General features: G+C 46.0%; 1 protein-coding gene across 1 annotated transcript in view; it reads right to left on the bottom strand.

Moving 5' to 3' along the window:
* Positions 1–14,781, bottom strand: part of MAEA (macrophage erythroblast attacher, E3 ubiquitin ligase) — a 65,632-nt gene that overhangs the window by 21,671 nt on the left and 29,180 nt on the right. The window contains exon 4 of the mRNA XM_083149237.1: positions 835–957. Coding sequence (XP_083005363.1) covers positions 835–957 — 123 coding nt within the window. The remainder of the gene's footprint in view (positions 1–834; positions 958–14,781) is intronic.

Raw genomic sequence — 14,781 nt, 5'->3', positions numbered from 1 at the left:
CCTTATCATACTTGAATTGATCTCTTGTTAAGGCTTAATACATCTGCCCCAGTGTGTTGTGTACAAACAGTAGGTCTGGAATTCCTGTGTGACTCACTGTGGCAGTCCTCTGGAATAGAAGGAGCCCATGTACAACGTACTGATGAAAACCCAATGTTCAAGTTGGTTTTATATTAGAAGAATAAAAGGAATGCAATCATAATGTCAACATTTACATTGTTAACAACCGCAATGTTGACAGTTATGATGCACCGAGTCGACAAGTTAAATATCAATATTCTGAATGCACTTTAGGGTTAGCTTAAAGCAGCGGTGTGGAACCTCGGGCCCGCGGGCTATATACGACCCCCGTAGCGGGTCTGAGTGGCCCGCCCACCCGCTTTGCCGGGAGTCAAGTACAGGGGAATTCTCGTGAGAGGTCGGTAGTTCTAGCGAGATTCCTCATAATCAGCAGCATCCGCAGACTGTCAGTCCTATTCAGCGGCAGCCGCCGGATCGTGGGACGGCTGCAGCAGGACAATTTGTAAGAGAAATTTTTACATATGGCCAGTGATATGTAAACCATGTTCCAGCATTTGTTCTCTATGTTACACCTTGCGGTCACACCTTCCCATTGATTTTACAGTTCATATACATACTGCTGGTTACTTACAGTCCGCGGGTCTCTCTTAGTGGCCCATTATATTTTAGAAAGCTGCGGACAGGATTTGGCTCATCCCCATTGGACAAGCCTGCTCACCAGTCTTCTGTAGGTCTGCCCCTAGTGCTGAGGTGTCGTCTATTACTGCAACCCTTTATAACGTGACCCACACAAAGGACGGCGGAGGGACTTACCTTCATTTTCCTGAGTCTGGATTTGTTATCATGACACCACGCTAAGCAGGTCATGGTTTCCTGTCTTTCCAGGGATTCCTCAACTTCCTTCGCAGTTAGGAACATTTCTATATTCACTAGATCCTACGTAGAGAGAAAATAAAACGTTTAATTAACTACAGTATAATATTTTTACTGTATTGCTTAACTAGGTACGGCGCATTGCAGCAGTACCTGGAGGAAGGGTGCTAAAACGAACTGCAGATATAATTATGTAAAAAGGGCCCAGGATAAAGAAATGTTGCACCAGGAAAATTAACCCTTTGAGCGCCAATATCTCTGTGAGAGATGTGCAAAATATACGCTACAAATGGCAGCGTCTCTCACATTTGTTATATAAATTCAAAAAAAATATGTGTTTAAAAAAAAATGATATTTCCTATATAAAAGTAAACATTATAGGTCATTATGATGAAAAAAATGTTTGCATGGTAGTTTTCATACACATTTTGACAAATATAATTAAAGTACCTAGATATTAGCATTGGCAGGCCACAGATACACTTCATAACGAAAGTGTTAGGGTGTACAATTTTTTTTGACCAATTTGGTTGAAAGACATTTCCATTGAACCCAGTGTCCTGGACTAAAGATGTTGACGAAAGATATTGACGACAGACGAAAGAAGAAAGATCTAGCTACAGTTTATAGGCTCTTTTTGAAAGATATTCAAATTGAGCTGCACGCACAGTTGATGAACAATCTTGATGATCAACTGGCGGGTATGCGCATCATCATTCATTGTTTGTTTGTTGACAATATCTTTTGTCAACATCTTTTGTCCAGGACACTGGGTTCAATGGAAATGTCTTTCAACCAAATTGGTCAAAAAAATTGTACAGTGTGTATGCACCTTTAGATCCAGCCAAAGCAAAACTTAACCCGAACAAATCCATCAGAGCCAGTTTTCAGTATTTCTTCATCTTTACCGGCTTTACCAATTATAGAAGGGATTCCTCACCGCAGCAGTAACAACTCAGGCTGAAGGATCGCGAACATTGCTACCAGTAGCATCTTCGCACTTTTGTTTATGATAAATGACCCTGCATGGACCAGTGTAGATAAGCGGCTGAATGCTCTGGTTACCAGAGAGTTATTGCCAATACAATGACAGAAATGATTACATTAATAATCCCTGAAATGACAAAACCGGTATGGTCATGTGAGGTGGAGGCAGAGGATCAGTTGAGCGGGAGATGATGGCAGAGGGCAACATTGGGCCAGGTAAGTAAGATGGAGGCAGAGGGTCAGGTGAGCGCGAGATGGTGACAGCAGCAGAGGGCAAGGTGATGATGGCCAAGCAGATGGTCAAGTCAGCGTACGGTGGAAACGACCGCAGAAGGCCAGGTTAAGTATGACGACACAACAGAAGGCTGTTGTGTAGGGTACGAGGAACATGTGACTAGTTAGTGATCTGTAGAAGGCACAGCCAATCAAACCAGATTTCTGCTCCCTAGCATGGTGATTAGCTGGCTGTGCACAGATAACATTCACTATCAATTTACACAAAGATAACCTGCCTGGCTACAGGGCTCTCTTACTTCTTGGTCTTTGTAATTACGGTTTTGACCCAAATATATACAGAGGCAGCATATTTCAGTAAATAAATACATTGCTTTTCTCATTTACTTGAAAATAGTTTTTATATGAACATTACTAGAGACTTTCTGGTCACTTGGGAAGTTTTTGGAGACCATTGTTACTCCGCTCCCAACAAAATAAAAGGCAGCAAACAAAAAACAGCTGTTCCCCCAGGATGAGCTGAAAGGAATCAAAATATCGGCATGGCGGAAATATTCCAGCACTCACCCCGCTTTGGCAAAGATCTCACATTCCAGAGGAGAAAAGCTGCAAGGCCTATGCAGAGACACACACACACAGGGGGGAGTCACTGCTTCTAGATATACATTTGTCAGACCGCCAAGTCTATCATTAAGAAGAGGAAAGCTGGGTTCTCGCTGGGGGACTGCTCAAGTTACCCAATCCCTGTATTAAACAACCAGAAGTTACCCTGGAGGAAAGATTTAATAAATGGAAAAAAAAAAAATCACCACCAATATACGTTTAAAATGTCTAAATTTGACAGGATTTGGGGTCAGAATGAGTGCAGTGCATTGCTCTATGATATTATGTAAATGCTGATAAAATGGGTGTGGTATGACTTGCCGACGGGATCCTGACAGCCAGTAGTATGTTTGTGACCAATCAGCTGCTCCGTTATGCAATTTCTAGGGAAAGGCCCACGGAACTATAGACACATTCAGGCATAGACAGTGCGTAAATCTGATTGTTAACATACATATCCGATTGTGAAGCAGCTATGCATGTGTAGGACCCCACACACAGTGAGCCCAAGTCACTAATGTCCGGTGTTTGGGGTCGGACGGACCTGGCCTGCACTCCCAAAAAGGGAGAGGGCAGGGAGTTGCCACCATTATTTGAGAGTGGTGCAGCCAGAGCTTGCATCCTTGGAAGCAGATTTCCTGGCATCTTCATCACTGACAGTCCACCTATACTACATAACCCAGGCATGGCCAAACTTGTGACATCACACTTGGCCCCCATATTGGCCTTTTAGCAACAGTCCAGGAAATGCTGTCCCGTGTGTCTAACATTTCAGCATGCTCAGATATGTAATCATTTTGTCTCCTTTTTACCAGACACTAAATAAAGGTTCATACAGAATAGGTCACTTCTCCATTATCTTCTTCAGAGGGTCCAACTCATAAGTCTCCCCTATGTTTTTAGTGCCTGAGGCTATGTTGCTTGATACCCACCACTGGAAAATCCACAACGCTCAGTAAATACATTGATGATTCTTAAAAGCTCGGTGTGCGAGGGTGGACATCCTGTGTAGGATGCCCAGGACCGTTGGCTCTCCGATACTTGTGGGTAGGGGTGTGTAGAAGTAAAACATGTGGTCCTACAAGTGGGATACAAATGACCTTTGCCAACACAAAGAAGAAGATGTCCAAGTTTTTTCAAGTTTCTTGTACCTTCGATAAAGAGGTGGCAGGATTATTATATATTTTCGAAAACTACTTAGTTTCCTCTTCTTATTTTCCCTTCAAACTGTGACTTTCTGTGCCGCACGTAACAAGGAACCTGCAGGGGTGGTACCACACTGTGCTCGTCATTGGTGGAATGGACAGTGGTAAATGTCTCCACAAGTGTTTTTTAACCAATCTGTATTTTTCAACCCTGCAGATGATCCTGTTGAGAACGGAGTTACCCCCCGCCGAAAAACAACACCACTCCACATACAGACATGTTTGTAGCTGGCCACCACTGGGGTTTCGAATTCTTGACTTATGGCCGGGACTCACTTCGGGTTACTGTGCAATGTAAGGTCTGTCCCTATGATGCCTGCTTTAAAAAATTGTTGTGTGCTAACAACTAATACACTAATTACTATTCCAGCTGCTGCCTGCTAGCAACTAAAATGCTAATTACTATTCATTTTGTAAAAGTCTTCTATTTCCCATTCATTACCATTTACATTATCATTAAAATGTGAAGTAACTAATAGAAAATACAGTATTATTAAAAAAGAAAACTGCAGGAGATCTGTTCTAGCCTGATTTATGTACTTACCACAGACGCACAAAGTAAAAAAAAGCAAATCCGGATATAAAATAACACGAGTATTAGATGGATCCGGCTGCAAGAACATTCGGAGGTAAAACGTAAAATTAAATCGGTCACCTACTTATGAGGAAGGCAGCCATTTTGTTTACATCTTTTTGTGCCTCGCGTCTTCATTACATGACTTGAGAACGGTTTGCTAGCACTCAGAATGCTGAATTGGCCTGCAACATGGCTGCCTGCCTGTGCAACAGGCGGCCATGTTTCCAGGTATACATGAACTTGCAGCGTCAGATCTGCAGTTCACTGTACTCTGCTTCGAGGCGCCGTAAATGCTGCCAGTTAACTGGTACCGCATTTCTTGAAACTCCACTGAAGGGAAACGGGACGTCTTCGAGTAAGCGATGAACCTGATTTATTTTGAATTGGCATCCACAGAGATTATTTGGAACTGCATAAATATGTCACGCTGTGACAGTTCATTCTTCCACGGAAGAAGGAGAAAACCTCTGTGGGGAGCTGTACAATTCAATGTACTGCAAACACAATAATCCAGTCCTGAGAATGTTTGTATTAACATAAAAATGAACTTGTTCCAGCACATTTAAAGTAGATGCATTTCCGAAGGCACAGCGCGGAGATCCTTTCAATTGAAATATTCTGAATATGACAGTTATCAAGAACAGCTCTGGGGTGAACAAAGACACACAGCACAAAGCAGCATTATTAGCTGTTAATAGTAATAAAAAAAGAACAGAAAAATATATATATATATATATATATATATTATACACAAACATACAGATAGAAGATACTGTAGGTACATGTGTACATGTGTATATATATATATCCATACTAATACATACAATTTTTAATGGGTGGGGCATGTTCAAACCTAAATTGCCGTGTAAAAATAAAGCAGACAGTATTTACCCTGCATGGAAACAATATAATCCGCCCAAATCGAACTCTCTCTGCATATGTTACATCTGCCACGTATCGCTAACGACCCTGCACATCGTCTGAAAATTTCTTCAGTCGGGAGAGGGGGTCCCAGTGTGTATGCGATATGCGATTCTCCTGTGGCACCGCCAATATAGTTCTCAGTGCCGGAATTCGCCCAGTGTGTACGCCGCTTAAGTCGATGCTGGTCAGTTTAGTCATTTGTGAAACAGGTGCAGGCGCAATAGCTCAGATCTCTACAGCCTAAAGCGAATCATAGAGCCCCCCGGCAGCTCCAAGCGCAGACCCAGCGAGAGCTGCTCATGCGAAACCACACGTTCATCTAAAGGAAAACCAAAAGAAAGAAGAGAAAAGACGACAAGCTGAGGGAACCGCTAGGGAGAATGAACCCTTCCATGATACATAGGTGCACAGGTGGTAAAAAGATAGTTCTAATCTGTATTTTTTTTCTTCAAAAAAATAAATAAAATTTAAGAACAGATTATTACGGTTAAAAATGCAGAAGAGGATTTAAAACGTCACTTTGTGCGCTCTGGTGGCTACAGGGATAGAACGGGTCCATCTCATGCACAGATGAACCACTGAGCAGAGAGTGGCTGCACGTAGTACATGGACTAAACAGTATTGGCATTCAGGACAGGGGTGGGTGAAGCTCAGCAGCATTCACCAAGTGTAGGCCTGTCTCCCTCAATTTCTGGGAGTGGCGAGGCCACTTCCTCCTGTGAGATGCACCCCTGCAGAACACCTTCCTCCTGTGAGATGCCCCGCCCCCCCCCCCCCCCCCGCGTGCAGTACATCTTCCTCCCAAGAAGCACCCCTGCAGTACGCCTTTCGTCTGTGAGATGCCCCCCTGCCCCTCCAGCAGTACGTCTTCCTACCATGTGATGCCCCCCCTGCAGGGCCGGCGCCACCACTAGGCAGCTCTAGGCATTTGCCTAGGGCGCCGGCACCTGGAGGGCGGCAATTCGCCCCTCACCCCCAGCATGTGCATATAGCTGGCGGCGTCGGCATCCCTGCAGTGCTGGAGCGGGCAGGGGTGTCCGTGCCTCGGGGGTACCTGCGGCGCTGTCACTGTGTATAAAGCTGCTGCTGGCGGCGGCGGGGTCCCTGCAGTGAATAGAGAATAACTAGCGCTATGCGGCGACGCGGGAAGCGCTTCTGGTTTTGAAAACACTTGCCGCACGCTGATTGGCTGAGATTCAGCCAATCAGCGTGCGGCAAGTGTTTTCAAAATCAGAAGCGCTTCCCGCGCCGCCGCATAGCGCTAGTTATTCTCTATTCACTGCAGGGACCCCGCCGCCGCCAGCAGCAGCTTTATACACAGTGACAGCGCCGCAGGTACCCCCGAGGCACGGACACCCCTGCCCGCTCCAGCACTGCAGGGACGCCGACGCCGCCAGTTTTATAATACAGGTACCACCACCCGGGCACCGGGGCGCCCCCACCCCGACTCGCCTGGGGCGCTCCGGGGCCTTGCACCGGCCCTTCCCCCCTGTAATACGCCTTCCTCCCGAGAAGCACCCCTGCAGTATGCCTTCCTCGTGTGAGATGCCCCCCCTTGCAGTACACCTTCTTCCCTTGAGATGCCCCCTGCATTACATCTTCCTCCCTTGGGATGACCCTGCATTACATCTTCCTCCCTTGAGATGCCTCCTGCATTACATCTTCCTACCTTGGGATGCCCCCTGCAGTACATCTTCCTCCCTTGAGATGCCCCCCGCATTACATCTTCCTCCCTTGAGATGCACCCATGTAGTCGGCCTTCCTTCAGAGAGAGGCACCCATGCAGTCCTCCCTCCTCCATAGAGATGCACCTCAATAGCCCAGCTTTCTCCCACAAGATGTACCCCAACAGTCTGCTTTGTAGATATCAGAACCCGCAGCATCACATAAAACAGGAGACATTACCATATATATATACACACACACACACGTAGGCTTTAATTTCAATTACCTTTCCCCTCGCCTTATCATCCACATCACGTCCGTTATTTTGAAATCCTCCAGTGATTTTCCATTTCAGGAAGAAAATTAATGCAAACCATTATTTGTGTGTCTCCTTGATGATGGCTGTCAGGGCTGAGGTTTGGCCTGATCAGCCTGCAAGGAGGAAGGGCCTCTGCTCCATTTACCTCATCACACGCTGCCCCTAATGGCAGGCGCTTCATACACACGGGCACGTCAGAGGATCCAGTCAGTTAGATTTACTTGTGAAATGCCACACTACAGGAAAGTAATCACTAGCTAGGCATAGCTTATGGCAGACAGCACTGGGGCATGGTGGGAGAATAAAAAATAGTGTGCAAAGCGTAGATGAGGCACCATGCCCGAATCAAGGCAAGGGTAGCGAGCCACGCAAGGGGACGGGGTGCTACATATTAGTGTTTATGTTGACTGTGTCGAAAAAAAAAACACATGTCGAGTTTTTCAATGTCGACCTTACACGTCAACCTAATGATCCTGTCGACCTTAAGTCATGTCGACCAACTTGCTGGTGACCTAATGATCCATACCCCCTAAGTGAGCACGCACCTAACCCACTAACAGAGTAGCAATGGTATACACATTAGGTCGACACGCATTGGGTCGACAACTGAAGGTCGACAGGCCTTAGGTCAACACCTGAAATAGGTTGACATGGGTACGGTTGACAGGGTCTGAAGGTCAACACAACCATTATGTCGACAATGGGGAGGTCGACAGTCAAAAGGTAGAAAATGAGTTTTTCAAAGTGTTTCTGAGCCGACATGTGCCGACAGGCTGCATGTCATGCCCCACCATGTCGCAGTGGGAGAATAAAATAGTGTGGCGAGCCTAGCTGGGCACTGTGACCCAAAGCATGGCGAGCACAGAAAGTCATGTGGCACACTTAGACGGTGTCCATGTTCAAATTTGTCGACACAAAAAAAGTGAAAAACACGTCGACCTTCCCCATGTTGACTTATTTCAACCCAATGACTCATACCAATGTATAATCTAAATGCATAGTCTGGATAATAACATTAGAGCAGGTTCTCAAACTGTTGGTCCTGACCCCAAAGTGGGTCCCGGCCTTCTCAGCATGGGGTCGCGACTCCATGTTGCTGATCATCAGGCTGATGACTTCTCTAATCTCAGTCAGTGATTCAAGAAGTCTGAAAAATCTGTTATATTAGACTCCTCCCATCATTTTGTGCCTCCACAATGCTGCCATGTATGTGCTATCTGCTGACTACCCATGTGATGTGATGGGTTAAGGTATATTACACTCCTCCCATCACTCTGTGCCCCCACAATGCTGCCATGTATGTGCTGTCTGCTGACTACACATGTGATGTGATGGGTTACGGTACATTAGGCTCCTCCCATCACTCTGTGCCTCCACAATGCTGCCATGTATGTGCTGTCTGCTGACTACACATGTGATGTGATGGGTTATGGTATATTACACTCCTCCCATCACTCTGTGCCTCCACAATGCTGCCATGTAGGTGCTGTCTGCTGACTACACATGTGATGTGATGGGTTATGGTATATCAGACTCCTCCCATCACTCTGTGCCTCCACAATGCTGCCATGTAGGTGCTGTCTGCTGACTACACATGGGATGTGATGGGTTATGGCTGGGGTAGCCAACCCTAGTCCTCGAGAGCTACCAACAGTGCATGTTTTGCAGGTCTCCTCACAGAATCACAAGTGAGCTAATTAGCTCCATCTGTGTATCTTTTAAAATGTGTCAGTGATTAATGAGTGCAGCTGTGCAGCAGCTAGGTTGTCTGGAAAATGTGAACTGTTGGTAGCTCTCGAGGGCTAGGGTTGGCTACCACTGGGTTACGGTATATTAGACTCCTCCCATCACTCTGCCTCCACAATGCTGCCATGTATGTGCTGCCTGCTGACTACACGTGTGATGTGATGGGTTATGGTATATTAGACTCCTCCCATCACTCTGTACCTCCACAATGCTGCCATGTATGTGCTGTCTGCTGACTACACGTGTGGTGTGATGGGTTATGGTATATCAGACTCCTCCCATCACTCTGTGCCTCGACAATGCTGCCATGTATGTGCTGCCTGCTGACTACACATGTGATGTGATGGGTTATGGTATATCAGACTCCTCCCATCACTCTGTGCCTCCACAATGCTGCCATGTATGTGCTGTCTGCTGACTACACATGTCATGTGATGACCTTCTGCAGTAACTTGCCGGGGTCCTGTCATTTTTTTTATTGTCTGATGGGGTCCAAGAGCAAAATAGTTTGAGGAACCCTGCATTAGAGAATGGGGTGGGGCCCTCAAGCGATCAGGGATTTCCCCTGTTCTCCAGTGCGCCAATCCAACCCTATCCACTACACTACATAGTCTCTGGCTGGATAGCCTGCAAATAAGAGCAGCAACTTCTTTAAATGACGTCTAGAAAAGTAGGGAGCAAAGGGCAGAGTAGCAGCATCAGTGGAAGAATTAGCTGCTATTTAATAGCATTTGATTTTACAGGCAATATTTACTTTGATTCCCGCTAATTGCGGTGTTTCAGCTGCTCTCTGGGGCCTTTGAGAAATGTTCTCTTTTACATCTCGCAATAGAATGCTTCCAGCAAAACTAAATAATACACACACAGGAATTATTCATCGCCGAGCAGGATCTGTAATGAGGGGCTGCATGAAAGGGAATAAATAACAGATTTTTTTGCAGAGATAAAACAATTTACACAGAGACACAAAGCCCACAGACAAGGGTATCAATTAGTTTGTTAGCACTTTGTTCGTTTTAGTTGAGCAACGTGAAAAGAAAAATGATTTGCATACGCTTTTCATATTGCCATTAAACAAAAAATGGGGAGAGAAAATATGTTCTTGGTGATTTTCAGCGGCGATGGAAGCTGTGAAGTAATGATGACAGGGGACTTTAGGGTTTTTTTTTTCCCCACTGAGTTTCTGATGAGCTTCATCAATAGAATTCAGACCGGCGATAAAAACGGCTTTACATGGCCGACATATTAAGAGTTAAACGCACAATTTTGCCTGCACAGAGGGGGTGATTGAGGGCTAGATTTATTAAGCTTGGTGAAGTGATAAAGTGTCTGGTTTTTATCACCGGCCAATCAGCTCCTACTTGTGCAGTTACAGGCTTGGTTTGAAAAAAGGCAGTTAGGAGCTGATTGGCCGGTGATAAAAAACAGATACTTTATCACTTCACCGCGCTTAATAAATCCGCCCCTCGGACGGGGGATTCTGTGCATGATCACGGGAATGAATGGCTTCGGCGAGAGAGGGCGGGCAGAGGCGGACACCAGGCCGGAAGAGGAGAACACCTGAGCGTTCCCATGGGAACGCAGGGGGGACGCTGCCTGCCGGGGACGGGCGCCTGACGCCACATGACACCATGTCAATCCTGACTGACTTTTATTTTCGAAGTTGAGCAAAATCATCCGATGGTCGGTGACAATCGAATGATTTCTCTCCCCTTCGGCCACATGCGAGGGGATTTGTTCGCGTCCATCCCCTCGCATGTTACCGTGGGTATTTTCTGGTGGGGCCGGGCGTTCGGGCGGTGTTAAGCCACTTGGTAAGCAGAGAACGACTGCTGCTTGGCAAGCGGTACTGAATCAGGAGTTTATATATTCTTCTTCAGGGTATATTTTCGTTTTATCGACATTCAGGATGTTCACGTTGATATGTCGATATAACACTGACAGTGCTGTGACTGTCGACTGACAATGGTAACATAACAGGTCTAGGTTGACATCAGGATTTCAGTAGGGTTAGGAATGGGGGGTTCTAACACTAGAATAAGGTTATGCTGACTGTCAGCATGCACAATGTCGACAATATGACATGTCAACATGCTACATGACATACCACACCCATTCAGTGTTGTTCTTTCCATGAGGAAAGCACCAAAATACCTTTCCCCCATGCCCAGTAGGTGACGGCAGCCATTTCTCTCCTCGGTGGTGACAGATATCACTGTACACTTCCTCCCGTAGTCACTGAGAGGTTGGAGAGTACGGATACTCTATACAATCTTTCATCGTGCTAGCAATCACTGTGTCCATAGGTTCTGGCTTTAGGTGGTTACCACCACCAGGTATGGAGCCCGCAGGTAGAAGTGCAAAGGACTGTGGGAGGTGGCAACAGTTTATTAAGATACTCAGTTTAAAACCTAAAATACTACAGTTTAGGCTACATGAAGGGAACCCTGCACCATTGCATGTCTAGGTGTAGTTTTAGTATAAATCAGTCATTCTGCATTCCATGAACATTTTTTGAAGCTAAACTGGGTGCAGGGCATTGTGCTGCCCATGGGAGGATCATAAGCAAAGTGCATCACAAAACGCCCCAGTTTTCCTCGCTGTGCCAAGATGGGTGACTCAGCGTGGGTGACTCTCTGCTTTCAGGGCACGCTTCTGCATGCTAGACGCTGACATGTGCGGAGAGGCGGACAAACCTCCAGAGATGCACTGAGCAAAAGTCACATGAACGTCCAACCTTTCACCGCTCTTCAGCGCCCCATTCCCTTTACAATGAAGTGTTTAAAGTTGCCCACTAAAAACATGATGCAGTTTTACCTTATCAATGGCTGTTAAACATTCATATGTACTTGCTCAGCTCCACAAAATGAGACGGCGTCCCCATGTGAGTTTTTGTGTGCGAGTAATAGCCATTTTATGTAGCACGGATCCTCTAATTATCGCGATGTGTATAAGTCTTGTGTGCTGAGCGATCTAGTCTAGTCTGATCGCTCAGCAAACAGGGCTTGCCAGATGGCCCACACACACACGTAGCCATGTGTGTATGGGCCATCTATGCTAACCAATCTGGTGAGAACACTGGCGATTAACTACATGTAGTCAAGATCTAGTCAGGTGATGGCGACACGTGGGGCCGCGCATCCCGCTGCTCGGTTGCAAACATACGGAGCTATCCGTGCTTCGTTTCTTACCGGTCTATTCAGATCGCTTAGGTTTGGGCCACACATAGAGGGCCAAGCAGGTCCCGTTCAACGGGACCCACTTGGCCGCTATGCGTCTCCTTGCTGAGCAGCGACCCGCTGCTCAGCAAGGAGACACATAGCGGCCAAGAGGGTCCCGCTGGCACTTTAATGTGCTGCCCGCAGCTATGTGCGGCCTGGCATTTAAAAAAATGGGCTAAAATGACCCCATGTTTATGCCCCTTTACTGCTGGATGATAACTCCCGCGCACCATGGATGCTACAGCGTAACAGAACAGAATGTGATTATCTCATGCAATGTAGCAGAACACAAACACATATAAATTAACACAAACACGCGCTTCATTGCTGTCTACGGATAAAATAAATAAATAAACAAAAAACCCCGAAATGTGTTTGATTCCAGAGTTGAATTCCAAGGTCATAAGAAAATCAAAATAACATCATTACTCAGTCTAACAAGCTTGCCCCGACGAGCCGGCTTTACAGCCCATTCTATCAAAATCATTTGTTACTGTCGCTTCTATTTCTCCAACTCAACAGTGTTTATCACCTCATTAGAGAGCTGGAGACCATTAGCAAATTACCTCAATAGTCATATTTGATTAGCACAGATTTCGCTGTCAGCACCTGTTGATGTAAAAGCTCTGGTGTCATTATTTTCTCAGCGAGATGGAATAACTCTGCATAAGGGAAGGGAGAGCCGGAACGCGGAGGGTGTATGGGTAGGTGGTGTGTAGGCAGGCTGTACAGTTATTCGCACTTGGTGATATGGGTCTGCTTATTGATGTACAGATTGAAGCACTGTGTCACTTTAATGTGCTGCCCATATTTCATGTTTTCCTGTAGATGAATGCAGGACCGTACAAGTCGCACGCTCCTCCCTCTCAATCTCAGAGTTACTGCTAAAATCTGACATCTACAAGCTGCAGCCAAATTGTGGAATAGACCAGTTGTCATGAAAGCGAAGCCCATCAACAATCTAGTGACGTCCCTGAGGCATGTCGTGCTTGTGCCTCGGTATAGAAGTAGGTAAAACCTTTATAACTAGATTATATTGGTAGAGTTGCAATTTAAACAGCGCAGTACTGCAAAGCTCTTTAATCAAAAGCTTATTTAACTGGCTGTGTGGAGAACCGGATTCCCACATGGTGAGTCATAGGGGAATATCCAATCGTCATCCCTGACTGATTCAATTAGCTACCAAGACCCCGCCTGTGAAGCCTCAGAGGGGGCACTTTGCTTGGCAGCCTCAGGCGCTGCAATGAAAAAAAATAAAAAAAAATTAGCATTACAATGCACCGTCTGGGATTTAACGTGCAGGGAAACACATGGATTAACCCTTGCGTCTGATTGGATATCACCGACAGAGGATAGCATATACAAAATGACGGTGACTTACCAAGCAAATCTATAGATATCCAGCCTGGCAAAGCTCAGCCAATGACATTAGAGTCCTTTTTGGCCAGTGCTTGCACTGAGTGGGCTCTCTGTATATCGGGAACCTCGTGGGGCTATTCAGTTGTTGCCCAGATGTGACTCCCACCACCCACTCCTAAGAGTTTGGCTTTGGGAATAGCGCCCAATAGTTTAAATGCTTTACATGTCTGAAAGCGATCCACTTTGAAAGTGTTGGGCATCCAGTTTCTTGCGTCCACTGGCATAAATCGAGTGGATATTGCCCCATTTAAAGTGATAGGAGGTCAGGTGCCAGCAAAAAAAAAAAAAATACTAATGGATTCCCTCCTTCCCTCAGGAGGACAGCATGAACGGGAGGTCAACACAACAAGTGTCAATACTTGCTATGTCAGCAATGCGAATATGGACAGTTGGCATGTCAACCATGTCCCTAACCGTAAACCTAACCTGACCGGGAAATTTACGAAAGCCATCACCTTCTACGGACTGAGAATACTCCAGAGGCTCCCCCGGTAAGCTGCCGTGCAAAGACCTCTATTCTGAGACACCTTCTATCTGGGTACACAATGGCCGACATGTCGGTCATCCAATGGAACGGCTGACCAATCGTAATCATGTTGGTGAGTGTGTACCAATGTCTGCGATCAATGTCAGCAACTCCAACCACACCTGAGAGACCCCCAAGGTACAAGCACCTAATAACCAATAAAATAGCGCTGTATGTTAATGCATCAGGGCTTATTGGATCCCCATTTAGTGTGAAGGGATATCGGAAAGCTGCAATTCAAAGCATGGAAACCGCACAGACACCTATTACTCTTGTATGGTCACATCGTCATCTTCATTCCTCCTCAGGAACTCCATGTGCCTACACATAGGTGTAACACCACAACTGGAGAATTCCCCACACCAAATCGCTTTTCCATCAAATTCACAACAATCCAAATTCGCGCAGGCAAAGATTTGTGGTTTGAAAACGGATTTGTATTATTGCAACAAGTTGTTGGT

This window comes from Crinia signifera, chromosome 1 (genome assembly GCF_055691185.1).
Source record: "Crinia signifera chromosome 1, ASM5569118v1, whole genome shotgun sequence".
NCBI classification, from domain to species: domain Eukaryota; kingdom Metazoa; phylum Chordata; class Amphibia; order Anura; family Myobatrachidae; genus Crinia; species Crinia signifera.
Note: the sequence above shows the minus strand (reverse complement) of the source record. Positions and strands in the feature narration are given on the sequence as shown.